The 27,879-nt window shown below is 42.2% G+C and overlaps 1 protein-coding gene and 1 long non-coding RNA gene across 2 annotated transcripts; one reads left to right on the top strand and one right to left on the bottom strand.

Moving 5' to 3' along the window:
- The first annotated feature begins 1,334 nt into the window (after positions 1-1,334).
- LOC105869185 (apolipoprotein R-like) lies at positions 1,335-7,028 on the top strand. Its single transcript, XM_012760850.3, has 4 exons — positions 1,335-1,509; positions 4,328-4,498; positions 5,498-5,709; positions 6,291-7,028. Exons 1-4 carry the CDS (start codon positions 1,425-1,427, stop codon positions 6,423-6,425), a joined length of 603 nt encoding a protein of 200 aa, XP_012616304.2. The 5' UTR covers positions 1,335-1,424; the 3' UTR covers positions 6,426-7,028.
- Positions 7,029-17,893: 10,865 nt separating this feature from the next.
- On the bottom strand, positions 17,894-19,629 carry LOC142863839 (uncharacterized). Its single transcript, XR_012914472.1, has 2 exons — positions 19,345-19,629; positions 17,894-18,988 (listed from the first exon to the last, which is right to left on the bottom strand). It is a non-coding gene; the product is annotated as an uncharacterized LOC142863839 (long non-coding RNA).
- Positions 19,630-27,879: the final 8,250 nt, after the last annotated feature.

Raw genomic sequence — 27,879 nt, 5'->3', positions numbered from 1 at the left:
AATCATGTCACAGGGTTGAGATTAATCATGATAATTTATGTAAAGGTCTGGTATATTGCATGCTTAAAAATTAAAACCGGGTTAATAAAGCCTTCTGATTAATCATTTAAATTATTTCTTTGTTGTGGTTCCTCTTTCTAAAGGAAGCAACTGTTCAGTGGATTTGTTTTCCTCTCTCTCTAGGAAGTTGAAGTTCAATTGTGCTTTCATCACTATTCCAAAGAAATTCGCTCAGTTATATTTAGTAATTCCTCCTATGTATTTTTGAGAGATAAGCATCTTGGCTGTTATTGGTATGTAGCAGTCATTCCAACTTAACTGGTAGTGAAGATCACTTTAGGACAAGTTCCAGAGCCTACTGGACAACTTGTCCTAAACTGTTTGGACAACTCTCTTCCAGGAACAGGTACCCACAGTTGGTTGGTAAGACACAGAATCTAGATTGGTAGTTCATCTGTCTCACTTTAGGAGACTAAATTTTGCAGAGGTCTGGATGAATAGCTGGACAGTTCCATGTAACTAAGGGAAATTTAGTCTTGTGGTTAGCCACCCGTGAAGAATAACAAGTATGCTTTTCAACAACTTCTCTTTTGGTGCTTAGGGACAAAATGCTGGGCTTCTCCATGACCAAACATGATTCAGCTATTCCGAAAGTTGTAATAAATCTTCCTTTCTTCTTAATTCATCATCCTCAATCAGTTAAGTTTCAATGCATGTTTGTTTTTTTTTCTGTGTTGCAAACACAAACTAGACTAATTTTCAGACTAGAATAGTATCATTGAGTGAATCATTTGGTGCCTTAGGTACATTAGTAGGGAGAAAGAATTTCTCATGGAATTACTGTAAAAATTATTATTGCTTGGATTAGATTCTTGAGTATGTTCACTTGGAGACTTGTATTACTCTGTTCTGGCAAGAATGTCTGATAAAGAAATTTAACTTTGTAGATCTTTTTAAAAAAATCATTCTTCTGTGAGCAGTTCATACTCTGGACAGGAACTGCTTGTCGCCTGGGCTTTTTCTCCTGCTATGACTTTGAATTTCTGTAGAGCCACCGCACACACTGTTCCTCAGGAGCTGCAGTCCCTTTTGCCTTTTGGTTTTGTTTACCCAGAGAGGAGTCATGCATATATCCAGAAAGAGACTAGCCCATGCCTTGCTAAAATATGCACAGAATCACAGGGGGCTCTTGCATCAAGCTCCAGACTCTTCTCTCTAAGAAAGGGTCATGTCAGTTGCCACTGCCAGGGCTGTGCTCAGCACCTGGTCTTCTAGTCACTCCCCCTGCCCCTCCCCTTTAGTGACACTTGCTGGGACCTCCCCAAGGCTGAGCTCCTTGGCTTAGGCACCATTTCAACTGCTACTTAGAGACAAGGTGTCCTTAAACGTTGAGCCCCAGTGTGGTCCCTCTAAGACTGTGTGCCATGTCCCCGGAGTTGCAGAGTGTTTCCCCAGCAGTGTGCCTCTTTGGGGTCTTGACTCTACTGCTGTGCCCTTCTGGCTTGTGTGGTGAGTACCATGGTTACGAGGAAAAGGGGATGGTTTCTCCAAGGTATGGAGAAAAGTTCTCAGTGAAGACTTAACCAAATAGAGTCAAAGCGTGGCAATTCACAAGGTTTTTTCAGAGAGTACAATGAACTATGTTATTGATAAAAATAAAGAATTTTAAAATATCAAGGCAATTGTTCTAATTCAGATAGACACTGCTATTGTGTCTAGAATAACAAAGTGTTGATACGCAAAACGTTTTGCAGGGCTTCTTTAAAAAGGAATAACCTTTAATTTTCAAATCAATTTCTCGCATTTAAATGACTGCTTCTAAATGCTTAAAACACATTTCTTTTCCAATTAGGTTAGTTATATACAATCTACAATCTCAGTTACTGATTGATTAGAAAACATTTCCATCCGTAAAGCAAAAATATTATCTGTGTTCACAAATACTCTGTAAATTTGCTGCAGTAGAAATACAGAATACTTTGTAAACTGTAAAGCCTTTTAGAAATGTAAGGTATTATTATTGAAATGTAGGGAAATGCTTATAAATAAATGAGAAATGTATGTATTTGAGAGAACTTGGCAGAACTGGTTGATGAACTGTTGCTATGGAATTTAATTATCATTATATTATTTAAATGGAAATGTGCTTTTAGCAAAGTGATATTTTTCTCTGTCAGCCAACTTTGTTTCTTATCTGAGAGAAATTTTATAATAAATTAAAAATATGAATATGCTCTAAATTTATTAAATTTCACTAATTTCCTCTGTAAAATTTTTGGAACTGTAGATAATTCCTTTTCTGATAGACTAACGCAGCATTATATATTTCTTACTTCAAAGTATGTCTTTGTTTTACATAGTTTTGATAAATCTCTTTCCCAAACATTGAAAAATGATAAAACACACTCTTTGTGGAGTGTATGATAGTTGGGAGAAGTAGGGATTGCATAGAGATTCCAGATTCAGTCAATCCTCAAACATTATCAATGATTACCAACTCTTTTATTAAAATCTTATTAGAATATAACACACATATGGAAAAGTATACAAAGTGAAAACATACAGCAAAATGATTTGCCAAAAGGTAAACACTTATGAAAACCTCACTCAGGCAGAGAAATAGGACCTTGCCAGCCCCCAGAAGTCCCCATCCTTCTTCAAATATAACACCATCCTGATTTTTCAAATAAAAATGGAATCATATATCCAGGGTCTATCTACTTTTGTTCAATATATTGTGAGACTCATATGCATTGTGAATAGTGTTTCATTCATTTTGATTGCTGTATAATGTTCCATTGGATGAATATACTACAATTTCCTTTCCTTTTCTATAGTTGATGGGTATTTTGGCTCTTTCATGGTTGGGCCTATTATAAATAATGTTGCTTGAGACATTTCTAAGCTTGTCTCTTGGTGTACATGTTCCTGTATTTCTGCCAAGAAAATGCCCACGATTGCAATTGTTAGGTTCTAAGATACGATTATCTTCACCTCTCGGGGATAACAGTCTATTGTTCTTGGAAGTGGCTGTACCTTGGAAGTTACATTTCCTGAAGCGATGCATCAGAGTTCCATTGTGCCTTATTCTGTGTTAGGCTGGGATGAGGCTATACCGGTGTCAGGGCAGGCAGTGAGACAGGCAATAGGTGGATGTGGTCAAGGGCCGAGGGTCGGGAGCAATAAAAACAGAGAAGAGAAACCACAACCACAAGCACTTAAGGTTAGGGACTTTTCCCAACCGGGAGCCTACACAGAAACTAGGAACTTATAACCAGAAATAACCTTTTCCTCATTAACATAGTAAAACTCACACCCCCTAGCATGAGGACAGTCCCAGAGCCAGCCATGCAAGGACAGAAAATGGGAGAGCACATGGTTCTGGGAAATCTCCACCCACATCCCCGAAAAGACATAAATATTCTACCCCCAGCTTGACATATCGTTAGGGATTAGCATAAAGGACAGGTCCTAACCCTCGGATGACGCCGTTCCTTATTGGAACTGTCCACTCTCTACTGACCTTGACAGTGTACTATACTTTCTGTACTCTGTCTTTAAACTCAGGGTCATCTCCACTCTTGGGGACAGACTTTTCCTCTTTCTGATACTTACTTTCGCTTTACAATAAAAACTACTTGTGTGGAAGTGCTTCGTGTCTGTTATCATTTTATCATACCGGCCCTACTTATAATTCTTCCAAACAAGGAGCCAAAAAGCCAGGAAGGCAAAAACCACAACTGACATTCTTGACAACATCAGCATTACAGTAGTTTTCAATTGTAGACATTCTGGTAAGTGTGTCGTGGTTTCTCATTGTGGCCTTTATTTTTTCATTTCCTGACAACCTTTGAAGTTGAGCACCTATTCATATGCCTGTTGACCATGTATATAGCCACTTTATAGAAGTGTCCATTCAAGTCCCTTGCCATTTTTATATCGTATTGTCTGGTTTTAAAAAATCCATTTGTAAGGCATTCTGGCATTCTTTTCATTTAGCCTCATGATTGCTAAATATGATCTGTTTCAGAGTGATTCCCTGTGGTTGAATTAATACTTTTTGTACCAAAATGTCCATGAATAGTATCCATAGCATAGTGATTTTGCCAAGGAAATGAAATATATGAACATACTCAAGAATATAATAACATACCTGAAAGCGTTTGAAAGCCTGATCTATGTGTAACCCAGGTATTCCTCTTGGGCATACTCAAATCAGTATAATAATTTAATAACATAGTTCTATATAATGGGAAGGGCAGTTCACTCTGAATTGTTAATTACACTCTAGCTCATTCTCTTCTATCCTTCTCTCTCACCATTCAAGATTGCAAAATGCCTCCTCCCATTGCCCATGGGTCCCATGAAGATGTGAGTTCATTTTTATCCTTTACTACTGTGATGTACTACGAATGCGATGAAGGATATATTCTGGTTGGAGAGCCTAAAATCTCCTGCAAATACTCGCAGTGGTTGTCTCCAGCTCCTCAGTGTAAAGGTAACTCCAACCTTACTCACTGTCCTTGGTTAGAAGACAGAACCATCGTGGACATTCTGACAACAGGCTTTTCTTCTAGACAAAGGCAGTGCTTAGAAATTTGACTTCTACTTATTGATTCAACTTGGGTAATCAATACATGCACATGGTATAATATTTTAAAAGTATGAACCATCACACAGTTTAACACTCTTAAAACTACTGTTATGGTTGTGTGTCTTTCCAGAGTTCATCTGGAGGGCCACAGTTTGCTTTGTTGTAATAGAAGTTTTAATTCCAATATAACATACTATAGCACTGAGTACAAATTTTAGGTCTACAGGTCAATCAATCACAAGGTAAACCCACCCATGCAAACTACCACTCAAGTCAAGAAGCATTACCATTGCCCCAAAACCAGAAATGTCCCACCTGCCCTCTCCCAGTTACTCCCCAACTTTCCTCCCCAGTTATTCTGACTTTTAACACCATGGATTAGCTTTGTCAACTTTTCAACATGATATAAAGGAAATCCCATTTGTATTCTTTTGTGCCTGGCTTCTTTAATCAACATTATGTTTTTGAAAATCACGTATGTTCTTGCATGTAGTGACAGCTTATTCATTGTCATTGATCATAAAAAGATTAAGGTTTTGAGATATAACAGTTTTGAAAACTCAGTTTCTAGGGCTGCAATACCTAGGTTTATATCACAATCCTGCTGCCTAAAAGCTATGCAACCTTAGACAAGTTACATAAACTATCTGTACCTAATTTTTTTCTTTTTAACAAAATGGAGAAAATAGTGTTTTGCATTAGTGCTTACATTGATACGTAGTATGCACAATAACATTAGCATTATTATTAACCTTATTGTTATAATCATGAAATAAATGGAGGTAAAGAACAACTCTCAGCATCAGGTAAAATTTATCAGTGTTTCTCAACTCTCAATATTTTTTGCTACTATCAGATCTTATTCTAAGAAGCAAAGGATAATCAAAATTCTTTCCTTTATAGCCCTGTGTCTGAAACCAGAGATAGAAAATGGAAAGCTGTCTGTGGATAAGAATCAGTACGTTGAGCCTGAAAATGTCACCGTCGAAGATCATTACATTGAAACTGAAAATGTCACTGTTCAGTGTGACGCTGGCTATGGTGTGGTCGGTCCCCAAACTATCACTTGCTCGGAGAACGGAACCTGGTACCCAGCGGTGCCCAAGTGCGAGTGGGTAAGTGGCACAATCCTTGAACTGTCGTCAATCCCTAAAACCGGTGGCATCATCCAAAGCTCTGTCGCAGCCAACATCAATGAGATCGGACCTTTGTCAGGATTTGTTTCTGACAAATCACTTACACAGTCAGCACTGTCACCCTCGAAGCACTCTGGTGAGCTTGTAAAGGCAAGTTCTAATTCTTTCACTTTATTGCAAGAAGGACCAAGCCCCTACAGGGGACCTGGCCTCTAGCCTTATACTTTCTCCACTCAATGCTATGCTTTTGCTCCATTTCAGATGGAGTTCCGTCAGAACTATCCCTCCAGTTGTCCCTAAAGAGGCCGCTGGTTGTCCTCTGGAGCCCTGGTCCCTCCGTGCTTTAGCTGTTGTTTATTGCTGCCTGAGACCAGAGAAGGTGCGGACTCCAGGGCAAACCCTGCTGGGACCCAGGTTTCTTTTGGATTTTGTCCATCTGTCCCGAGGAAGGTTTTGAAACTCCAGCTGTGTTGCCATCAATGATGCATCCCAACGGGGTCATGTGTTTGGATTTAGTTTGGAGAGAAGCCTCTCAAAAACCATCTTTTTACTTCTTTTAGGAAGCCCCTACAGGCTGTGAGAAAGTGCTTGCAGGCAGAAAACTCACACAGTGTCTCCCAAGCCCAGAGGATGTGAAGATGGCCCTGGAGGTGTACAAGCTGTCTCTGGAGATTAGACAGCTGGAACAAGAGTGAGGCTTGAAGAGGAAGAGCACCAGATAGAAACCTGCACATCTATTCCCCCTCCACCCGCCCACCCCATATAGAGCATTGGGTATGTTTTTCTCTTTAGCAATTTTGCTGTTCCTTAGTTACCAGCATTCACAAGGGGAAGAAATACCTGTGTTAAACTGAGTGCAGTGGCTTGTGCCTGTAATCTCAGCTACTCAGGAGGCTGAGGCAGGAGGATCCCTTGAGACCAGGAGTTCCAGACCAGCCTGGGCGACATAGTGAGATCCGATCTCTAAGAAAACAATAAAAATAAAAAATTAGCACACCTGTAGTCCCAGCTATTTGGGGGGCTGAAACAGAAGGATCTCTTGAACTTAGGAGTTCAAGGCTGCAGTGAGCTATCATCACGCCACTGCACTCGAGCCTGGGTGACAGAGTGAGACCCTATCTATAAATAAACAAACAAACAAATAAATTAAATTAAAAAGTACTCTTTTATTGATAATATGGAACTATTCGTGATTTATGTCTTAGCTCAGTTTAAGTTTCTGCTTTGCTGGATTTGGTGGACTGGCTGAAATTAATAGTTACCTGTCAAAAATAAAATTATCTTTATTTTCACTTTGATTTCTGTGTAATAAAAGAATAGGGGCTTATACAAATCACTTCCAAATGTTCCTCTGGTTAGCTTTCTTTTCTACTTTGCGGTATTGCAGGGTACACGTGGTCTTTGAAAACACATACTTGTGCCCTTTGTCTGAGGTCTGTTCACGCCACCCCCTCCCTTCCTACTCATCCTGACCTGCGTCAGGACACGTACGACATCGTCCTCCGTCTCCTCCCTTCTCACCCTATTTGATCACAAGTATTTCTCTGAAGTCGCTTCTATATTCCACTTTATGTTTAATATATTCGGTTTCGTTTGACATCCCTGTCACCCGACGATAACACACCTGAAAGCGTTTGAAAGCCTGATCTATGTGTGACCCAGGTATTCCTCTTGGGCATGCTCAAGTCTTCCAATCCAATTTGAACGCTCTTTAATGTTTTAATTAAAGTGGCTTTGGTGTCTCTTTTAGGTCAGATTCCTCAGAAGCAGAGCCTGAGAAGAGGTTTCATGTGCAAGGAATGTATTAAGGAAGAACTCCCAGGAAAATCAGGAAAGGAAGTAGAGTCAGCAGGACTCAAAGGGAATGGGCCTCCCAAGGCTACCAGGCAAAGTGCTAGGGTGGGTAGGGGTGTAGCATAGCTTTATCCTGAAGAACTTTGCACTATAAATTATGCCTCAGAGCTTGTCCCACCCAGGCACAGGAATGGGGCTTCCCTTCTGCTGCACCAGCCAGTCCCTGGTGAAGGACCAGCCTGGGGCCACCTAGCTCTCAGGGCATCCAGCACTCTCAGCGTGTGGCCAAAGCTGCCCGGTGGGAGGGAGACCTCTCAAGAAAGCAGCAGGTGTGGCCATTAGAAACAAAGCACCGGCCAGGTGCGGTGGCTCACACCTGTAATCTTAGCACTCTGGAAGGCTGAGGTGGGAGGATAGCTCAAGGTTAGGAGTTCGAAACCAGCCTGAGCAAGAGCGAGACCCCCCCCACCTCCCCCATCTCTACTAAAAAGAGAAAGCAAATTAATTGGCCAACTGAAATATATAGAAAAAATGGCGCATGCCTGTAGTCCCAGCTACTCCGGAGGCTGAGGCAGGAGGATCACTTGAGCCCAGGAGTTTGAGGTTGCTGTGAGCTAGGCTGATACCAGGGCACTCTAACCTGGGCAACAGAGACTCTGTCTCAAAATAAAAAAGAAACAAAGCACCCAGGAGCCTGCAGAGGGGCATGCAGCAATGGTAAAAAGGGATCCCAGCAGGGCTGGGCAGAGCTCTTGAAGGCTCATCCACATGTGTCCCTCTTATGTCTCTGGGTATTCCTGGGAGTCTTGTATTTCTGACAGTCACCACCATTAAAACTATCTTGAAACAGAACAAAGCTGGAGGACCAATACTACTAGATTTCAGGATTGATTATAAAGCTGTATTAATTAAGACTGCATGGTGTTAGTATAAGTAGAATCAAAATAACTATGCAACTGAATAGAGAATCTAGAAATATCTATATCTCTATTATATATTTTTATATATACATATGTGATACACACTAGAAATGTATAGATATAGATAAATTAAATATAATTTTTTTAACCTTAGTTGTGATAACTTTGACTCTTCAGTGTGGTGTGAAAAGATATTTTTTTCAACACTCACTTCCTAGGTCCATTGGTGAGCTATGTGGCAAAACTGTACCTTGATCTCTACCTTATATCTACTCAAAAGATATCCAAAGTGGATTCTCGAGCTACATGTGAAAGATTAAAAAAATAAAGCTTCTAAAATAACACACACAGGAGAATATCTTCATGATTTAAAGTAGGCAAATATTTCTTATATACAACAACAACAAAATTATCTATAAAGGAAAAAAGTTATGAATTTCTCAATATTAAAATAAGCATTTCTGTTTATATAAAGACACCATTAATTTTCATCAAAGAAGATATATGAATGGCCAATAAGCACATCAAAAGATGCTCAACATGATAAGTCATTAAGGAAATGCAAATCCAAACCACAATGACACCATTTTCCACCCATCAGGATGGCTATACGGGTTTTTTTTGAGAATGGAAAATAAGTGTTGGAGAGGATGTGGAGAACTTTAAACACTCATCTGTCGCTGGTGAGAATGTAAAATGCTGCAGTTCCTGTAAAAACAGTTTGGCAGCTCCTCAAAAAATCACCACTTTTTTCAATTCTTGCCTCCTCTGAAATCTCATTCTCACGCCTGCCCACCTTCTGTGGCTGGCCTCTGGTTCTCACTGCATCTTGAACATCACCTCTCTTCTTTGATGTCCTCAGAAGGGCAGTCACACAAGGAGGTCGTGGAGCAGATGCCAGTACGAGAGCGAAAGGCAAGCCACAGTCTGCAAAGCAATATTTTCGATATTTGTGTCCAAATAAGGATTTAGATCCAAAATATATAAAGAACTTTTACAAATAAATAAGAGGAATATAATCGACCCACCAAGAGAATGGACAAAAGACCTGGCGCACCTTCGCGTAAAAGGATATCCAATTGTCCTATAGACATGTGAAAAGTTGATCAACTTCATTAGTTATCAGAGAATTAAAATTAAAACTACAATGCAATTTCACCATGTGCCCCAAAGCATGGCTAGAATGATAAAATACCAAGTGTCAGCAAAAATGGACTGCAACTGTAACTCTGAAAAACTGATGGTGGAAGTATAAATTTGACCCAACTGCCTTGCAGAATTCTTTGGCAGTAACTACCAAAGCTGAATGTGTGCCTGGTCTATGATCCAGCAATTCAACCCCTAGATATCACTCCTCAGAAACACGTACATCCACTCAACAATGGATATGGATTAGAATTTTTGTAGCAGCTCTATTTGTAATAAACTCAAACTGGAAATGATCAAATGCTCGTGAGCAATAGGGAAGATAAATTAATTGTGATACATCACGTGATGAAATATACCATAACAATGGAATGAATATCTGAATGAATTTCAAAACATAAAGTGTCTAGTGAAAGATGCCTGGCACAAAAGAGTATATACTGCTTAGTTTCATTTATGCAATATGCAAAAACACACAAAAGTAATTCATAGTTTTCAAAGTCAGTTTGAATAGCAATTCCCCTTGGGATGGAGGCATGAGGGGGGATTTGGAAGTTGCTGATAATGTTTTGTTTCTTCATCTGAGTGGTATTTTATGGGTGTGTCCAGTGTATGAAAAGTCAGCTAGCTCCACACTTAAGATATTGCAATTTTTTATATATATCTTTCAATAAAAATTAAATACAAAATTGGAAAGAAGGTGAATCCTCTATACCCTAGTGCAGGGGTCCTCAAACTTTTTAAACAAGGGGCCAGTTCACTGTCCCTCAGACCATTGGAGGGCCATTGGAGAGTGCAGCGCACATTCTACACATGCGCACTGTGGGCCCCCAACAGGTCGGCTGCTAAGAAGGACAGGCAGCGGCGGCAAAAACACCTGGTGGGCCGCATGTGGCCTGAGGGCTGTAGTTTGAGGACACCTGCCCTAGTGATCTAGGGGGTAATGGCAGGTTTACCCATTTACTTACAATATCCTTACCGATAATACATTTAGATAGAGGAGAAATTGTCATATTACTCAGAACAGGATTTATCTTTTCAATGTTTACATTGACTGATATGTTTTGCCCTTTTGCAGCTACCTGCGATATCTCCAAGGTTATTATATTACTGTGTCACCAGTTATGTGGAACACTATAAGTCCCAGAATCCACAAGCTTCTCCTGTGCTATTTTAGCTCCCTCTGTTGGCTCACTAATTTTCACCCAGTGCAGTAAACAAACAATACCCAAGGGATTAGATTTTGTTCTAGTTGTTAATGTCGATGTTATGCTAATATTACTTCACTGGGGCAGATCGTCAAGAATGAATGGTATAGCTTTGATGCCACACTAGTAAGATCTACTTCTCCTTATGCATCTCAAGGCTTTAACTATTATCTCAAACTCTGGATGATAAGATCACATGGATTTCACAATATCATACCTCTCTTCTTTGTCATCCCAGTTTTTTCCTCAACTTAAACATATGGGCATGGGGTCTTTGCGTCAACCCCACTATCTACCCACTGACAGTATTTACAGTATTGACAAATGTTGGGAAGAGGGTCTGATGGATGGGAAGATTAGATGCTTGGGGCAAATCAAATCACGTGCTCATCCAAAAGACACAGAAATATGCAAGGAATTCATCAAGGTATGGATACAGGGCAAAGGCAGTCCTACCATTTTCTTGGTTAGGTAGAAGTCAAATTTCCCAACTTCAAAAATCTTCACAGCACATTCACAACTGAAATTATTTCATCTGGGTGAGTAAGAGCCTCATGAGAACTTTGGTGGTTCAAATTTTCCCTTCTAAGCATTGCTTTATAAGAGTTGTGGAGCAATTCTACACACTGGTTGCTTTTGATATATGCTAAGCCCATGCATCCAAGCCAGGTGTACTCCATCAATGTACAAAATGACTACAAGTATAATGACTCAGCCCCCTGGCTAACATAGCTCATTTCCAATTGACCTGGAGCAAGGGTTAATTACTCAAGACATCTCTTGGCATCTGACTAATAGGCCATTAGGGCCTAGCCTGTATTTATTGCCTGCACCTGATTCATTATAGTTTTCTTAAATAGAATCATTGTCTCCAAGACTGAAAACCACAGGTTTCTTCACCTCTTCCCTTTTCCTTTGTACTCTGTATCTAATCAGTCATGTAATTCAGTTGCTTATTCCTTTGAAATGTTTTTGAGAGAATGGAAAAAAAATGTTTACATTAGAATTATGGAATTATTTCTACAATATGGGTCTATTGAAAAAAATTTAAGTTAGCCAAATTCCAACAATTCTTTGGCCCAAAATGGATCTCCATAAAGTTCTTTGACTCTTTTACTTCCATTATTCTTTACCTCCCTTTTTACCAAACAGGGTTAGAAGTCTTTTCAAGCAAGTATATTGAATAATGACTAAAGAGGTTGAGAGTACATGCAAAGAAATAGCCATAGAGATCAATGATAGGACTAAACACATTCCCCAATTCCATCATATTTAATTACATCTATCACTACTACCCTGGCCTAAGACACCATCACTTCTGTCGTTAGTATTTCCCTCTTATCCTTCATGGCAGCCATAGAGAGCTTACGTAATTATTCCTCTATTCACAATTCACGATTAGTTTCCCCTCAAAGACTAAATTTCTAAGTCCTCCTCAAGGCCTACAAGTCCCTATATGATCTAATCTCTGCTTATTTTTTATTTTTATTTTTTTTTGAGACAGAGTCTCACTTTGTTGCCCAGGCTAGAGTGAGTGCCGTGGCATCAGCCTGGCTCACAGCAACCTCAATCTCCGGGGCTCAGCGATCCTACTGCCTCAGCCTCCCGAGTAGCTGGGACTACAGGCATGCGCCACCATGCCCGGCTAATTTTTTGTATATATATTTTTAGTTGGTCAATTAATTTATTTCTATTTTTGGTAGAGACGGGGTCTCGCTCAGGCTGGTTTCAAACTCCTGACCTTGAGCAATCCGCCCGCCTCAGCCTCCCAGAGTGCTAGGATTACAGGCGTGAGCTACCACGCCCGGCCTAATCTCTGCTTATTCCTCCAACACCACCCCATCCTCCGCACTGCTCACACAGTTCTGCTATACTGGCCTTGTCGTTTGGCTTGTGGCTTTTCTATGCTCTTTTTTTTTTTTTTTTTTTTTTTTTTTTTTTTTTTTTTGAGACAGAGTCTCACTCTGTTGCCCGGGCTAGAGTGAGTGCCGTGGCATTAGCCTAGCTCACGGCAACCTCAAACTCCTGAGCTCAAGCGATCCTCCTGCCTCAGCCTCCCCAGTAGCTGGGACTACAGGCATATGTCACCATGCCTGGCTAATTTTTTCTATATATTTTTAGTTGGCCAATTAATTTCTTTCTACTTTTGTAGAGACAAGGTCTCACTCTTGCTCAGGCTGGTCTCAGACTCCTGACCTTAAGCAATCCTCCTGCCTTGGCCTCCCAGAGTGCTGGGATTAGAGGTGTGAGCAACCATGTCTGGCCAGTAGCTCTTTCTTAATTTTGTCTTTTCATGGTGACTTGGAGGAAGGAGACAGTATTTCCACTTTCTAGATATTAACCCCATTTCCTTATCTTCCTTGTCTATGCCTAATTACCTATTTTTCCGTGACAGTTATTTCCATTATTTTTAAAGTACTAGGTTTTAGTGGAAAGCACAGATCTGGTTGTGATCCTAGCTCAGCCACTTAATATTTATAAAGTTTTGGGCAAATGTTACTTAACCCTCTTTGTAAAAGGGATTTAAAAAACCATAGGGTTGTTATAAAGCTAAATGGAATCATTTATGGAAAGTACTTAGAATATAGTAGGTGCCTAATAGGTAGAAGGAACAATGTAAAGTAGTCTTCTAGTAAATGTTCTAAATTGCTTTTTTTATTTTATTTTACTTCATATTCAGTTATTGTCTTGGATTCTCTTTCTAAAGTCAAGAAAATTCATGATGAATTTATTTGCTTTTTTTTCTCTCTAGGAAGGTTGAAATTTAATAGTGCTGGAATGAATATTACATCATAATTTACCCAGTTATTTCCTGTAAGTTAGAGCTAATCACTTTGGATTTTGAGTTCCTGTAAACAGTCTTTGCACCTGAACTGCATGAGCAGGTTTTTCAGGCCTCCCTAAAACTTATCTTCTTCTAGTAAAAATCGACATATCTTCAAGTATCACTTCCCATGAAAGATAAAAATGATGCACATAAACAACTCGTGCTTTACTGCTTTGGTCAATGCCACACAGCAGGCTGATTGTTCCCTTTTGCTGACTGAACACCATGCAAGTACTCTCAGTCTTAGGGAATCTTCCTCTCTTCACGGTTCTCCTCTCCCAGCCACTTCCGTGTGTGCTGGTTTGTGTTTTTCAGGGTTCAAGATACTACTTGTTCTCCCTTCTAAGAGACTAAAATGGCACCAAAGTGTGATTCATTAGGTGACTTATGTGAATCAGGATTAACAAAAAGGAATGTCACACTCAACTACGGTGTGTGAGTAATTTGTCTGCCCTTATTCTTGAATTTTTTTCATGTTTCTCTTTCCCTGCTAGGCTTCAGTAATTCTGGAAGGAAATTTAACTTTCTCCATCATTTTTTGTTTTGTTTGCTTTTTAATTTTACCTTTCCATTGGCAGCCCAAATTCATAATTGAAGCCACTACTCATCCCAAGCAGGTAGTACTTAGAAATGGCTTCTCTCCTACTGTAATCTCCAGTCTCCAGTGGCCCTAACACTCAGCTTTATCAGACTCAAAGTTTGCTTTAAGGGTGACTAAGCAGGCCCACTCTGAACCAAAGTCCTTTTTTCCCAACCCTTGTTTGTTCTGTCACTCAGAAATGAATTACTCACATTTCTAGATAACAATTTAAGTTGTACTCCTACAGTGAAAAGAAAATATTAGGGTTACGGTTCTAAATACACTCCAAGTTCTACAAAGTTACTCGCTCCTGGTGTCAGAGGTTTTGAGTGTCCTTGGGCTTGATTGATTCCAGAAACCCTAATTCCACCTTCTTCCCTTGAGCGTCTTCCTAATTCAGAGCTCAGTCTTGACCTGACTTTGCCCCAGGGTGTAGCTGCTGTTGACTGTTGTACAACCAACCTCCAGTTTGGCAGGTGCGGCCGCTAGTTCACTCTTTCTTCCAGATATTTCCAGGTGGAATCTGAGACCCTTGAGCTTCTGTTGGTGGGATGCCAAGGCCTGAGTCAGGGAGCAACTCCTCATGTCTGTGCCTTCTCGGGTTCTGACCTTCCTACTATGCTCACGCAGCCTACAGAGTGAGCAAGGCAGTTGCTGGGGCACTGGCCCCAGGACAGCATGAGGAAGTGTACCATCAATGAAGGGAAGATAATTTAGACCAACCAAGTGCAAAGGCATTTCTTCCATATTAGTGTTACAGGCCAACAAGGTTCATTGCCCGCTACTCAAGAGGAAGCCAATACACTGAGATAGCAAGGTTTATAGCAAAGAAAGATATTAAATATCACAGGCACCATGCAAGGAGATGGGAGAAATTTCTCAAATCCATCTCCCTGAAAATTTTTTTTTTTTTTTTTTTGAGACAGAGTCTCACTTTGTTGTCCAGGCTAGAGTGAGTGCCGTGGCGTCAGCCTAGCTCACAGCAACCTCAAACTCCTGGGCTCGAGTGATCCTTCTGCCTCAGCCTCCCGAGTAGCTGGGACTACAGGCATGCGCCACTATGCCCGGCTAATTTTATATATATATATATCAGTTGGCCAATTAATTTCTTTCTATTTATAGTAGAGACGGGGTCTCGCTCTTGCTCAGGCTGGTTTTGAACTCCTGACCTTGAGCAATCCGCCCGCCTCGGCCTCCCAAGAGCTAGGATTACAGGCGTGAGCCACAGCGCCCGGCCCTCCCTGAAAATTTTGAGAGAAGGGGTTTTTAAAGATAGTTTGTCCAGCAGAAGACTAGGCAGTTGAGTCTGCTAATTGGCTACGTTTGGGGCAAAACCACAGGGGTGTAGAAATTGTCTTCCATGCTGGGTCGGTTCTTAGGTGGGGGTTGCAATACCAGTTGAGTCAGTTCCTTGGTATGGGCCACTGGGTTGGGTGGGTCAGCCAATCCCCTGGAATGCAGCGCCTAGACAATATCTCAGAAACCTTGGGTTTCACAGAGTGATGTTATTGATGAGGAAAGTCAAGAATCTTTATGACAATCAGCTATGTAATTCCTGAGTAGCAATTATAGAAAAGTAAACTAGGGGACAGTGACTGGCTATTATCATTATTTTTTATCTATGCCTGTGCCTTTGTAAAGTTTAGGCATTTACCACAGCTCTTGCCTTCCGTCCCTTTATTAATTTCTAAAGGGCAGTTTCATTAAGAATTTTAAAGGTGTGGTCAAATTGTAGCAATTTACATCAATTTGTGGGAGGAATTATAAATGGTTTTTATTAATGCTACTGATTTATTAACAATGAACAAATTATTTTATTAGTGGTATAATAAATGGTTTATTAATTTCCGTTTTATTAATGGAAAAGTTTAACTACAAAATATTTTTAAAGGTTTTAATATTTTTAAGTATATACTATTTCCATTACTAGAGAAAAAAAACTTGGTTTGTATATATTCCTGGAGCTCTACTCTAGTAAACAGATAAGAATGAATCGTAACTTGATTTTTTTGCATATAAATATAAATGCAATAAATCTTTGACACTCGTTTACTTTTTAAATAAGTTCACTATCTCATGCTTGGTTTACTAATTAGTTGTCATTATTTTTACCATCTCTACAGCAAAAGTGAAATTGTTACTATTGTCACAAATTCTGAGAAAATTAACTAGAACCTAAAATCTTATGCTATGCGTATAAAAATTCCCTGTAAACCATAAAACATTATATAAATATAAGGTTTTATTTTTGCAGTTTGGTAAATAATTTTCATTATTCAAGTAATTAAAAATTTTTCTTTTCCTAAGGTTCTTTTCTATAAATGATTCAAAAACACAGGGTATTCTTGGGGTTGGTGGGTGGGGAGATTCTTGGAAATTCTGGATTTGCACAGTCCTTAAAAGTTTTCACAAAGCAACATCTTTTTAATCACAAATGTTTCTTGAACAACTTCATTTTAAAGAAAAGACTCTTCTGTTGCTGATTCTAGACTTTATACCTAACATCCTCCTTTTTGTGTGTGTGTGTGTTTTTGAGACAGAGTCTCACTCTGTTGCCCAGGCTAGAGTGCCGTGGCGTCAGCCTAGCTCACAGCAACCTCAAACAAACTCCTGGGCTCAAGTGATCCTCCTGCCTCAGCCTCCCGAGTAGCTGGGACTACAGGCATGAGCCACCATGCCTGGCTAATTCTTTCTATATATTTTTAGTTATTCAGTTAATTTCTATTTTTAGTAGAGACGGGGTCTCACTCTTGCTCAGGCTGGTCTCGAACTCCTGAGCTCAAGTGATCCTCCTGCCTCGGCCTCCCAGAGAGCTAGGATTACAGGCGTGAGCCACCGCGCCCGGCCCTAAAGGCCCTTCTTTAACCCCAAGTGGCACAGGCAGCATGCTGTGAAGAGCAGGGCGTGTTAGAGCAAAACGACATCGACTATGTTCCTCATTAGCTGTGGGACCCTGGGCAAGTGACTTCACTTCTCTGTGCTTCTGTTTGCTCATTTGTAAAATGAGGATAATAAGCTACCTCATGATGTTGTTGTGGGGAGGAGTATTAAATGTATTTATATTTGTTCAATGCTTAAAAAGCTGCCTGACACACCACAGTTAGCCCTTATATTAATACATTTTGCTAAATATTTAAAATTATTGAAAAAATAGTTCTATACCAGGCGAGGAGTCAATTCTGCTTTCCCCCCAAACACATACACATGCCCATTTCCCTTAATTCTCAGCCACATGATACTATGAAGGGGAAACCCTTACTCTGTGAATTATGCCATGTTATTTTAGAGGCAAGGAAATTGATCAGGAAGGGTTAAATCTTTCAACAAATCCCCTTAGTTCTGTGCTGTTTTCTTTGTTTTTTTTTTTTTGAGACCAAGTCTCACTCTGTTACCCAGGCTAGAGTGCCATAGCATCAGCCTAGCTCACAGCAACCTCAAACTCCTGGGTTCAAGCGATTCTCCTGCCTCAGCCTCCCAAGTAGCTGGGATAACAGGCATGCGCCACCATGACTGGCTAATTTTTTTTTCTATATATTTTTAGTTGGCCAATTAATTTATTTCTATTTTTAGTAGAGACGGGGGTCTCACTCTTGCTCAGGCTGGTTTCGAACTCCTGACCTTGAGGGATCTGCCCATGTTGGCCTTCCAGAGTGCTAGGATTACAGGCATGAGCCACCACGACAGCCTGGCCAGTGCTGTTTTCTTTAATGAATCAGAAACAATTTTCCCTCTTCCCTCCCCTTTCCTCTCTCCCTCCTCCTCCTCTCCTGCCCTCACTATCCAAGGCTGCGGTTCACCGACCAGGATTGCACGGGGACACTATGAAGGTATTAGTGAACTATCACTCAGAACTGTAGTAGGAATACGAGGAAGGATAGGCTCTGGAACAGCTAAAATCTCCTGTAGGTCTACAGGATGATCATCTTACACTCCTAAGGGAATCCAAGCTCTCTGGGCAGATTAGTGCAGTAGAGTGACTCAGAAGTCACTCAGACAGAAAGGGTCCTCCCAGCCAGAGGCAGAGTCATCGTGGTTCTGTGCTTGAGCCCGAGTGACGTCGTCTGTCAGGGTGTAATTCTAAATATCTAAGAAACAGCACCCTTCGGTTCTTTCGCAGTCCGAAACCTTTTATGGAAGAGTCGACCTGTGGGGTTGACCTCACTTTTGGTCAAATGGCTGTTAAGGCAGAACAAGCAACATGTTCCTGATCAGATGTTTTTCAGGCCTGTGTTGGAGACTGTCCCCTGGTTGTAGAGAGGGTAAAAAAAAAAATGACCGCAAATGCTTCCTGGTCTTGTATCCATGCTCTTGGGCTGCCTTTCGATTTGGTTTGCTCAACGGGACAATAGCAAATATGACGCAAACAGAGGCCGGGAGAGCACTTTGTGCTCTGGGACTTGTCCTGCTGTTGCCCTTGGAACTCTGTGTCCGCCACCACGTGAGTAGGTCCGGGCTGGCCTGCTAGGCAACGAGAGACCCATGATCCTTCTTTGCCCCAGCTAATCGATAAGCCTGCCGACTGCCAGAAAAGTGAGTGAAGCCACTGAACCAGTCAGTCCGCAGACAACTCCACCACGGACGGCATGCACACGAGCACATCCAACCGCCGTCAGCTGAGCCTGGGCCAATCCAGAAAGACGGCCCGGAACAGTCCTTGTGTAAATAAACAGTTGTTCCGGGATACTAAATCCTGGGGTTGTTTTTGCAACAGAAGCCGATCCAAAAAACTCTTCAAAGCTGTTTGCAGTCTGTTAAGTGAAGGTGCCTTAAGAAGTGACTGCACCTAAGTGGACATAGAAGAGTGACATTTATTGGGTATTTATTGGGCAGGGGGGAGGGGGTGGGTATATACATACATAATGAGTGAGATGTGCACCCTCAGGGGCATGGTCATGCTTGAAGCTCAGACTTGTGGGGGTTTAGGGGGGAGCAAGGGCATTATTAGAAACCTTAAAATTTGTAACCCCATAATATGCTGAAATAAAAATAAATAAATAAATAAAAATAAAAAAAGGGACTACAGTGGCCCCCGAGTTGTCAGCGTTATCAGCCCCAGGCACCTTGCAGGGCTCGTTTCGTGCGGGGACAGATGCAGCTTACAGAGAACTGATCTGGGCTTTGGCACATGACACAACTCACTTTTGGTCGTCCCGTTGAGGTGGCAGTAAGGGTGGCCGTTGTGTTATATAGACTGTACTCGAGGGAAAATGGCAGCGCCGTTGGAAGAAGAGGCTGAGGCAGGGCACTCGGCGCTGTGCTCCTTCCGGGGCGTCCAGGCAGGCCCTGACTGAGGACCTGAGCGGGGACGGAAAGGAAGGCTTGTCCTCCTGCTGCTGCCGCCACACACCCTTCTGGCCACAAACCGCGGAGCTGCTCTCTGGGGGCAGTGGGCGAGGGCTCCCGAGGAGGGGCGCGGTTGGGGGTTCCCCCAGTCAGGCCAAGAGAGGAAACAGGAAACAAGAGGGGTTTCAGAGACCTCCCTTGCGACATCCTGAGAGAACGGTGGTTCCGAGCGGGGGTGGCGGGGGAGAGGAGGGCGTGCCTCACAATAACTTTTATGTCTGACTTCTAATTTCCCTGAGAGAGAATTGAACAATCGATTTGTTGGGGTGACAAACACTTCCCTGGAGGAAGGCAGCAACGGCTAGGGATAAGCTTTTATCAGGAAGTCGGTCAGAGAAGGCGCAGACGGCAGCGGCAAGGTCACGTGATCAGAATGCGGGCCTCCGGGCGGAAGGGGCCGGAGTGCTCCGCCCAGCCCCGGGCAGGAAGTGAGGGCGCCCCACCCCAGGGGGAGGATGTGAGCAGGTGGGGTAGAAGCGGGCAGTGCCGGAGCCCACAGGATGTCTTCAGTGACGCGTGGTCCTGCCTTTGTGTATAACAGTTGGGAGGAAACGGGCTTGCTGCCACAGCAAACAATCCCCAAATTTCAGGGGCTTTAAACATGAAGCTTTATTTCTTGGCCGGGCGCCGTGGCTCACGCCTGTAACCCTAGCACTCTGGGAGGCCGAGGCGGGAGGATCTCTCAAGGTCAGGAGTTCCAGACCAGCCTGAGCAAGAGCGAGACCCCGTCTCTACTAAAAATAGAAAGAAATTAATCGGCCAACTAAAAATATATATAGAAAAAATTAGCCGGGCATGGTGGCACATGCCTGTAGTCCCAGCTACTTGGGAGGCTGAGGCAGTAGGATTGCTTGAGCCCAGGAGTTTGAGGTTGCTGTGAGCTAGGCTGATGCCACGGCACTCTAGCCCGGGCAACAGAGTGAGACTCTCTCAAAAAAAAAAAAAGCTTTATTTCTTGTTAACACGATTAACACTACACACCCATCTTGGGTTGGTGTGGAACAAGAGTGGGACCTAGGACCCACACAGAAGGAGCCTCTGCTTTGGGGGGAGGAACATGACCGCCCCATGCTGGCTCTCTAGAACTTCACATGTTACTGCCAAAAGTAAATCACAGTAAGGGAAGTGTAAAAGGAAGAGGGAAGAACAGTTTCACTACGTGCCTGGAAGGAGAAGAATCAGAATCATCGGTGAAACTTACAAATGACTACACCACACTGGGACTACAGAAATTTCCAGCAGGACATATACACTCCTATGTGCCCATTTTATTTGGGTTTCTTGTGAATCCCAATCAAGGTTTTCAGCTGATCAGCACAGGAAGAAGAGCCTCATGTGGCAAAGGCGGACATAGGAGCACAGGCAGAGGGAGTCAGGAGGGTGTAAGGACAGGAGGATGCAATGCAGAGGCCGTGGGCTTGCCTAGAGCAATTCAGACCAAGTTTATCTGTAGCAGCAACAAACAGCAGACAGCCCAAATGTTTATCAATAGGAGAATCAATACGATGTGCTTACAAACAGTGGGATTTAATCATTCACTAATTCCCCAAGTGTTCATAGAGCATCTGCCACGTGCCCAGCACTGTTCTAGGCACTGGGGATACATACATCTCTGACCCTTAAAAAGCCATTAAAAAGAATGAGGTGTATTTATGTTACTGATGTGGAAAAATATCTAAAATGTATAAAATTTAAAAAGCATGTTGCCGAACAGCATGGATCATAGGATCCCATTTGCCTACCCATTTATAGATACTGCATACATACATACACATACTCTTACAGTGATTATCTCATGGTGATTATAATAGTATTTAGGGGGTGGTAAAAGAGAAGGGAAAGGATTTATTTGACACTCTGTACTCTTATGTACTATTTGTAACCTGAGCACGTTTTTATATGTAACATATAGATTATCTGATATGACAATCTTTATTTTTATCTTTATAATAATAATAGCAAACATTAGCATAAAATAATTTTAATAAAAATTATTTGGCTGCTCAAGAAAAGGAAAGACGGGGGGGGCGGGTAGGCAGTATCTGGAGCAAGGCGTCAGGATGGGGGGGTACATTGGCTACAGTAGATGGGAGAGGAGAAACAGAGGAGATTGGGATGGGAGAATTAGGCACGTTTTTCCTGACAAGGCCACAGGGGGCGAGATTCAGGGCTCACTGTATGACGTGACCTCAGATAGGATGATGGACATCTCCATTTTCTGGCAGGCGGAGAAAAGGAAGAGTGAGTGTGGACACTGTTTGGTTGTCTACGGCCTCCTCTTTGATGGCTTCTGTTTTCCCACTGAGGCAGGAGGTGAGAGCACCCCCCAGAGAGAGGGGAGAGGCAGGCAAGAAAGGTAGAGAAGGGTTGAAAATGTTGCAGGAAGGGCAAGAGTGGCCTTGCTAAAGGGAGTTAGAATTTCCAGAGAGGCAGAATTGAGGGCTTCGGTGAATTCAGAGTGGTACCAATCTACTTGGAATTTTAGGGTTTTTTGTTTTTTTTTTTCTTCCAGAGCTCTGTTAGCATAGAACAGGAGATCTTTGATTCATTTAGGATTCAGATTCTGTTAGACGGGCCCGAGGAAGGAGCAAAAGGAACAAAGAAGTTGACAATATTGATAAAAGGTTGAAATGTTGTTGCACCATTGCCTTTCGGTTGGGGAGGGAAGAAATGAAAAGAGAGGGGCTGGTGGACGGTGACGTTGAATGGAAAGTGTTTGGTGGCAGGGGATTATTCAGAGTGAACAGACTCTAAAGACAAAGGCTGGGTCGGGGAGTGGGGTATCTCAGTATTTCACCCTCCAAGTGGAACAGTCCTAGGTGGCGATGAAGGCTGGGGTGGCCATTGGAGTGGGGGTAAGTGAGCAAGGGGATATCACTGGGGCTGTGGAGCTGAAGGGAACTAAAAGGCCAGGCCCTGGCTGGGGTCATTTCCTGACCGCATGTCTCCCAGTTAGGAGCAGGGATGAGGACAGAGTGATGACAGGGAAGGGGAGGTTATTTGCCAGGGCATAATTCAGTTGTTTCTGAGTCCCATGGTCATATTGCTATTTATTGCTATCCAAATCCCTGTGTAGTGTCTAATAATGAGATCCCTGGCCCTCTGGAGATCAGAACTCCTGTCTTAGCTCCTGCCTCTTGGGACCTAAAATTCCATCACTGGCCCGATCGATCAGTGTTTCAGGTCCCTGAAAGAGGAGGGCTCAGATATTTTGCTGTAAATCTCCGTTTCCTTTATCATGCCATTTGCCAGGTCTAGTTCATGGTCACTGTCTATTTGCTGCCCCTGTAAACTATGGTACCAAGAGAGGAACCAGCCTACCGCCTCTCGGAGCTAACAGCCCTTGAGGGCTAATTAGCAGAGGTTCTGCTGGAGATATTTTCTCTCTCACACAAACACTGCTTTTCACAGCCCTCTCAACCCTCCTTGTTATTGTCTACCCCCCAGGGACACTCCATTCCAAACTGCAGAATTCGTATTAGAGAGTAATCTAAGGTAATTATGGAGGTTTCTCAAAAAACGAAAAATAGAATTACTATACGATCTAGTAATCCTACTACTAGGTATTTATTCGAAGGATAAGAAACCAGTATATCTAAAAGATACTTGCACCTCCGTGTTTATTACAGCCAATAACCAAGGTAGGGAATCAAACTACGTGTCCATCAGTGAATTAATGTGTAAAGAAAATGTGATATATATATATATGTGTATATATATATGTGTATATATATGATATATATATGTGTATATATATATTTTTATATATATATAATGGAATACTATACAGCCATAAAAAGAATACAATTCTGGCATTTGCCACAACATGTCTATAACTGGAAGTCATCATGTTAAGTGGAATAATCCAGGCACAGAAAGACAACTATGGCATGTTCTCCCTCATATGTGAGCTAAATATGAGCTAAAAAGGTTGATCTCTCATGAGCTCAGGGTGACACACTCGAGTGTGGTCATAGACACAGAAACAATCTGAGGAAGGAATCTGGGTGAGGCAACACTGACCACATTCACACATCCACTAAGTAGAAGGTGAGATTACCCAAGAGTGGGTTGGGTAAGAGGAACAGAGTCATGGCTTAACTACAGCAAGAGATGATGGGAAGTAACTTCGGGAATACACACACTCAAGAAAAATGCATAACCTTTGTCTTGGAAAACAAACTACAGGGAAAAAAAAAAAAAGATTAAGGAAAAAACAGGATTTGTATTACAATCCCAGAACAAAAATTGGCCAAATGCTTTCATTTTTGCTGCCTGGTGTCTATCTCCATAACATCTGTTTCCTTCTTACCCGTCCTTCTTTCCTGTTTCATTGGCTGCAACCTTTTCTTAGAAGGGTTGGTATGATAGAGTCAGGGCTGAGGAAAGAATATGCCCATGGGGTTCTGGGCGACTCTTCCTCTTGTTGTCTTCCTCGGTCTTGCTTTCCTGTCTTAGACACTGACTCATAACCACCAGGGCTGATTTTCCTCGTGGGTGGCCACTGCTGATCTTGTGGACTTTGCCAGAGTGCTGCTCTGGTCACACGTCCCACAGTTCCCATTCTGCTAGAAGTACTTATTCCATACAGTTGCCAATCAATTCCCCCTCCACTGAGATCCCCAATTCTCTCCACTCCAAGTGGATGAACATTTCCCCATAAAGTGTCATATCTTTACAGTCCAATTTAGAGAATTCAACCTCAGGCAATCATATCTCTTTTCATCCCTAAAAGGTCACCTTGCTTTTTGCAAAGACCTAGCCCCTTCTGTCTATCAACAAATTCCCCTAGAGGATGAATCTGACTGAGGGATACTTGTGTTAAATCACTCTGTTGGACAACTTGAGCTTTCCTCATGCTTGCGATCCACATTAAGGGCAGCCTTCCACTTTTTATTTAGGTTTTAAACGTAGGCATCCAGGTATCTCAGGCGGTCAAGACGTTCTCCTCCCAGAGCTTGAATTAACATTTGACCATAATTTGGCCAACTTACTCTCAGTTTCCATCAATCTCCATTGGCATTTATCCAAAGGGACTAACTGTCCCGTCTTGATGTCCCTGAGTTCCCCCCAAAATATCTAAGTTAGATCCCACCACAACTCCTGATACAAAAGATACTTATGCAATAATCAAACTCTAATGGGAAATGGATGTTAACTAGATATAAATTAAGCTCTTAAATTTAATCCCTTAAATTTCAATGGTGTAACACAGTAGAAGTTTCTTTTTTTCTTTTATTTATTTATTGATTTTTGAGACAGAGTCTCGCTCTGTCGCCCTGGGTAGAGTGCAGTGGCATCATCATAACTCCCTGCAAGCTCAAACTCCTGGGCTGAAGTGGTCCTCCTGCCTGACCTTCTGGAATAGCTGGGACTACAGGCATGCACCACTATGTACAGCTTATTTTTTAAAAAAATTTTTTTCATAGAGAGAGGGTCTTGCTATGTTGTTCAGGCTGGTCTCAAACTCTAGGGCTCAAGTCATCCTCCCACCTCAGCCTCCCAAAGTGCTGGGATTGCAGCCATGAGCCACCACACCTGGCCTCTTTTTTCCTTTTGGGAAGTCTAAAAGGGTTGTTCTTTGTCAGCTTTCCTCTAGGCCGTGATGTGGGGACTCATGAAGTTGCTCTTAGATCTCCATCCTTTTCAGCATGTGGCTTCCAAAGTCACCACATTTATCTGCATCAAGCCGTCAGAAGAGGAAAGAGAGCATGCAAAGAAGAGAGACCCATTTCTTAACCACCTCTCCCTGGAAGAAGCACACCTCACCTATGTTCCCATTCCCTGGCCTTTGAAGCTATTAGCACAGCTGCTCCATGGCTAACACTGCTTTCTAAGGAAGGGGATCACAGGTAGTTGGTGAGCAGCTAGCTATGGTGGGCACACATCAAGTGAGTCAGATTTTCATGACTTTGGATCTTTCTCAAGTGCAGGGTACACAGACATAGGTACGATACCAGGGGTGATACGGTTAGGAAATGGCAGGGCAGATATGGCACAGGGTGGGCAGAACTGCCTATTTGATATCTCTATCTGGGAAATCTCACAGGCACGTCAAATTTAATGTGTCACAAAAGGAATCCTTTACCTACTCTGCCTGCAATGCCCAGCCTATGCCCACTGACTCTCTTCTCTCTAACCATGACCATGTAAATAGATAAAATCATCTCACCCGGGCCCAAGTGAAAATCCTAGGGATCATCCTTGATTTCTTCCCTTCTGGGTTCTCCATTTAATCTATCCTCAAATTCTGTTGCTTCCACTTCTAAAATATATTTAAAATATTTTAACTTCTACCTCTTCTGCCATTTCTCTAGTCCAAGCCACTGTGATCTCTGATTCATATCCACAATGGCCTCTTAATGGTTCTCCCTGCTTCTACTCTTGCTTTCTTTAATTCATTTTCTACAAAGCACAGCAAAAGATCTTTTTAAAATGTAAATTTCATCATATTAGCCTGCTGCTTAATCTCCCAATATTAACTTTCCATTGCAGAACAAATTCTAAACACCATAACGTGGGCAGCGAGATTTTGTAACATCAGAATCCTGTCCACCCCTGCAACTTCATCCAGAACCACTCCCTTGCTTGCTCTTGCTATACTGGCCTATCCTGTCCTGAAAAACACCCAGCACTTTCCTATCTCAGGCCCTCCACCCATGCTACTCCTCTTGCTTCATAGTTATTTTCCTCTCCCTTCCCTGGATATTTCCTACTCCTCTCTCACACCTTAGCTTAAATGCCACTTCCTCAGAGAGCACTTCCATGACCAGCCCAGCCCCCCAATCTAAAGTGAGTCTCCGTCATCCACTCTTGGTAGCCTTCATAGATCACCATTTGTAACTTGTTATTTATTTATACATTTACTTGTTTAATATGGCCCTTCTGTTAGACTATAAATTTCATGAAGGCAGAGATCACGTCTCTTTTCTTTCTGAGCTGTATCCCAGCACTTAGCCCAATACCTGGTACCTAGTGAGTGCTCAAAAAATATGTTACAAAAAAAAAAAAAATGAACGTGCAGATTACAGGGAACTATTGAAAAACATGGACTCGGGGTTAAACTGGGCATTGTGTAACTGGAACAAAAAAATTGAGACACCAGAGATCCTGGTAACAGTCGAAAGTTGGTTCGGTGGTGGTGGGGAAATGGTGCAACTGTGGGTAAAGACAGAAAGAAGCGGGGAGGGATGGCTCAAGAGAGGAATATGGAGATGGAGTTCTGGGGTTTTGAGATGCTTAGGGTTACAGTGGACATGCTGGTGTTAAGTGCAGAGCAGATGAGGATCAGCGAGCTGAGAAGTAAGAACCCGCACACCAAGGCGTCAGAAAGGCCAACACAGTGGATGCGAATAGTCTTAACACCTAGTGGGGGGTGGTGCTTTAAAAAGGCTGTTCCATGAAATAAATGATAATAGCAGGAATCTGGATGGAGAAGAAAAATGGGAAAGCAAACCCCAGTCAAAGTCATGGGGATCGTGAACTTACATTCTGGAAATAAGTAAATGTAGGAAGGGCTGGATGGACGGAATGGAATTAGGTCCATGGGTCGAAAGGCACAATAGGATATCAATTTTTCTTCCACCATAAAACATGTGGGAGTGAACGGTGGGGATTTCACAGGAAAGGGCGGCCAGCTGGGTTTCTGTTTTATCCGTAAGATAAGAGGCAAGACAGGCAGACGTGTTCAACAGGCTGGGTGTGGGAGTGGGCCTCACAGGTGGAAAGCAGGGCTGGAGTCACCAGGATTATTTTGAAGGGGAAGCAGGGGTGATGGTTATGGTTGGTTTGTTTTCGGTTTTTTTTTTTTTTAGGGAGTAAGAATAGATAGCAGAAACGCAACAAACCGGAGGCTTCAGGAGCAGGCTGGGAACAAAATTCAGCACAAGGGCAGAGAAGCAGCAGCTAGAGCACATCCCACGAGTTAAGGAAGCTTGCTGTGAGTGGCCAGGAAACGGCAAGTTGATTCGTGGACATATAATTTATTGCAAATAGACACTCCCTGGGAGTAGATATTCAACAGCTAAGCAGTAAATGTTCTCTGAAGCTATTTCCTTTTCTGATGAATAGAAAATATTTTGTTTGAATTCATGTTTATGAACTCTATGGGGTCATAGGTCATATTTTGTTTTCCTTGGGTTTCAAGGCTAGACATGAGAAATAACGCCTTTCATTCCAGCTCTGTTGTCACTGTTTGCAAAAGAGGAAGCTCTTACTGTAGTTCAACGGGCTCCATTTCCTACTCTTGAGCTTTCTGACATTTGTAATAAAGTTAGAATAACTGAATTTAGAATGACAAATATACCTGCCCTCAGTAATAACAAAAGTATG

The sequence above is a fragment of the Microcebus murinus genome, chromosome 23, assembly GCF_040939455.1.
Source record: "Microcebus murinus isolate Inina chromosome 23, M.murinus_Inina_mat1.0, whole genome shotgun sequence".
Taxonomy (NCBI): Eukaryota; Metazoa; Chordata; class Mammalia; order Primates; family Cheirogaleidae; genus Microcebus; species Microcebus murinus.
Note: the sequence above shows the minus strand (reverse complement) of the source record. Positions and strands in the feature narration are given on the sequence as shown.

Bases quoted from the DNA above. Each gene is read 5' to 3' on its own strand.
- LOC105869185 (XM_012760850.3), top strand. From the start codon at position 1,425: ATGTCCCCGGAGTTGCAGAGTGTTTCCCCAGCAGTGTGCCTCTTTGGG. The intron at 1,510-4,327 runs GTGAGTACCATG...TCACCATTCAAG, and splicing joins GTGCCCTTCTGGCTTGTGTG to ATTGCAAAATGCCTCCTCCC. The intron at 5,710-6,290 runs GTAAGTGGCACA...TACTTCTTTTAG, and splicing joins CGGTGCCCAAGTGCGAGTGG to GAAGCCCCTACAGGCTGTGA.